Here is a 2,500-nt window from a genome sequence, read left to right on the forward strand (position 1 = left end):
TGAGAGAGAGTGAGAGAGAGAGAGAGAGTGAGAGTGAGAGAGAGAGAGAGAAGAGAGAGAGAGGGGAGAGAGAGAGAGAAAGAGAGAGAGAGAGAGTGAGAGAGAGAGTGAGAGAGAGAGGAGGAGAGAGAGAGAGGAGAGAGAGAGAGAAGAGAGAGAGAGAGAGAGAGAGAGAGAGAGAGAGAAGAGAGAAGAGAGAGAGAGAGAGAGAGGAGAGAGAGGAGAGAGAGAGAGAGAGAGAGAGAGAGAGAGAGGAGAGAGAGAGAGAGAGAGAGAGAGAGAGAGAGAGAGAGAGAGGAGAGAGAGAGAGAGAGAGAGAGAGAGAGAGAGAGAGAGAGAGAGAGAGAGAGAGAGAGAGAGAGGAGAGAGAGAGAGAGAGAGAGAGAGAGAAGAGAGAGAGAGAGAGAGAAGCCAGCAGTACAGGGACAGAAGCCAGCAGTACAGGGACAGCACCAGGGTGCCACAGTGTCCAGCTACAAGCAGAGAGGAAGCATCAAAAAGGAAAAGGGTGTACCAAGTTTCTCTTATTCAGAAGCCTGTCTGGCTCGTCCTGGAAAGAGAAGGAGCGGTTACACACATCCACAGGAAGTGACATCATGCGATTGAAAAAAAAAGAGAACTCCAAAACAGGAAGTGGAAGGGATGGGGACAGAAGAGGTGAAAGGTGAGAGTTGAGAGCTTTTCTTCACCAATATGTTACTGTATAAGTAATGCCACTGATCTAGAAGATACGTAGGTTTGTCAGTGTTCTGTTTGTATTGTACTGTGATGAATGAGACTATATGACCTCAGCCATTTTAAATCTACTGTGATGAATGAAACTGTACATGACCTCAGCAATTTTAAATCTATTGTGATGAATGAAACTGTGGATGCCAGACTGGCAGCAGGTCTCCAGATCTTCCAGGGCCTGAGACCAGAAGTTCTCTTCCTGGTCCGGCTCTGTTAGTATTGCACTGTGATGAATGAAACTGTGGATGCCAGACTGGCAGCAGGTCTCCAGATCTTCCAGGGCCTGAGACCAGAAGTTCTCTTCCTGGTCCGGCTCGGTTATTATTGCACTGTGATGAATGAAACTGTACATGACCTCAGCCATTTTAAATCTATTATGATGAATGAAACTGTGGATGCAAGACTGGCAGCAGGTCTCCAGATCTTCCAGGGCCTGAGACCAGAAGTTCTCTTCCTGGTCCGGCTCGGTTATTATTGCACTGTGATGAATGAAACTGTAGGTGTATTCGGCAATTTTGGTTCCTTGTTTACCTCCAGTTCCCTCAGGATGCCAGACTGGCCACAGGTCTCTAGATCTTCCAGGGCCTGAGACCAGAAGTTCTCTTCCTGGTCCGGCTCGGTCCCGTCATGACCCACAGTGAACCTAGAGGGGGGAAGAGGTCAGAGGTTTTAATACCCCCCAGTCAGCCAATCAGTGAGCAGTCAGGGCAGGCGACCGCACTGATGAGGGCTGGTGACCACAACGTGTGGGATAGGTGTCAATGGGCTGTGCAGGCAGAGAGAGTGGAACAGTAAGTAGGTAGCTAGGTAGGTAGGATAGGGAAGTAGGTAGGTAGGTAGGTAGGATAGGGAAGTAGGTAGGTAGGATAGGGAAGTAGGTAGGTATCTAGGTAGGTAGGATAGGGAAGTAGGTAGATAGGATTGGGAAGTAGGTAGGTAGGATTGGGAAGTAGGTAGATGGGATAGGGAAGTAGGTAAGTAGGATAGGGAAGTAGGTAGATGGGTAGGTAGGATAGGAAGTAGGTAGGTATCTAGGTAGGTAGGATAGGGAAGTAGGTAGGTAGGATAGGGAAGTAGGTAGATGGGATAGGGAAGTAGGTAAGTAGGATAGGGAAGTAGGTAGGTAGGATAGGGAAGTAGGTAGGTATCTAGGTAGGTAGGATAGGGAAGTAGGTAGATGGGATAGGGAAGTAAGTAGGTAGGATAGGGAAGTAGGTAGGTAGGATAGGGAAGTAGGTAGGTAGGATAGGGAAGTAGGTAGGTAGGATAGGGAAGTAGGTAGGTGGGATAGGGAAGTAGGTAGGCATCTAGGTAGGTAGGATTGGGAAGTAGGTAGGTAGGATTGGGAAGTAGGTAGGTAGGATTGGGAAGTAGGTAGGTAGGATAGGGAAGTAGGTATGTGGGATAGGGAAGTAGGTAGGCATCTAGGTAGGTAGGATTGGGAAGTAGGTAGGTAGGATTGGGAAGTAGGTAGGTAGGATTGGGAAGTAGGTAGGTAGGATAGGGAAGTAGGTAGGTAGGATAGGGAAGTAGGTAGGTGGGATAGGGAAGTAGGTAGGTAGGATAGGGAAGTAGGTAGGTAGGTAGCTAGGTAGGGAGCTAGGTAGGTAGCTAGGTAGGTAGCTAGGTAGGTAGGTAGGTTGCTAGGTAGGTAGCTAGGTAGGTAGGTAGGTTGCTAGGTAGGTAGCTAGGTAGGTAGGTAGGTAGGTAGGAGAGAGACAGGTGAGTGTGTGTAGTGTTGAGGTTAGGAGAGAGACATGGTGGCTTG

General features: G+C 48.5%; 1 protein-coding gene across 1 annotated transcript in view; it reads right to left on the reverse strand.

Moving 5' to 3' along the window:
- grip1 (glutamate receptor interacting protein 1) overlaps window positions 1-2,500 on the reverse strand; it is a 253,128-nt gene that overhangs the window by 17,370 nt on the left and 233,258 nt on the right. Inside the window, 1 exon segment of the mRNA XM_031815294.1 lies at window positions 1,264-1,375. Within this exon segment, the coding sequence (XP_031671154.1) occupies window positions 1,264-1,375 (112 nt within the window).

This window comes from Oncorhynchus kisutch, unplaced genomic scaffold (assembly GCF_002021735.2).
Source record: "Oncorhynchus kisutch isolate 150728-3 unplaced genomic scaffold, Okis_V2 Okis09a-Okis19a_hom, whole genome shotgun sequence".
In the NCBI taxonomy this organism is placed as follows: domain Eukaryota; kingdom Metazoa; phylum Chordata; class Actinopteri; order Salmoniformes; family Salmonidae; genus Oncorhynchus; species Oncorhynchus kisutch.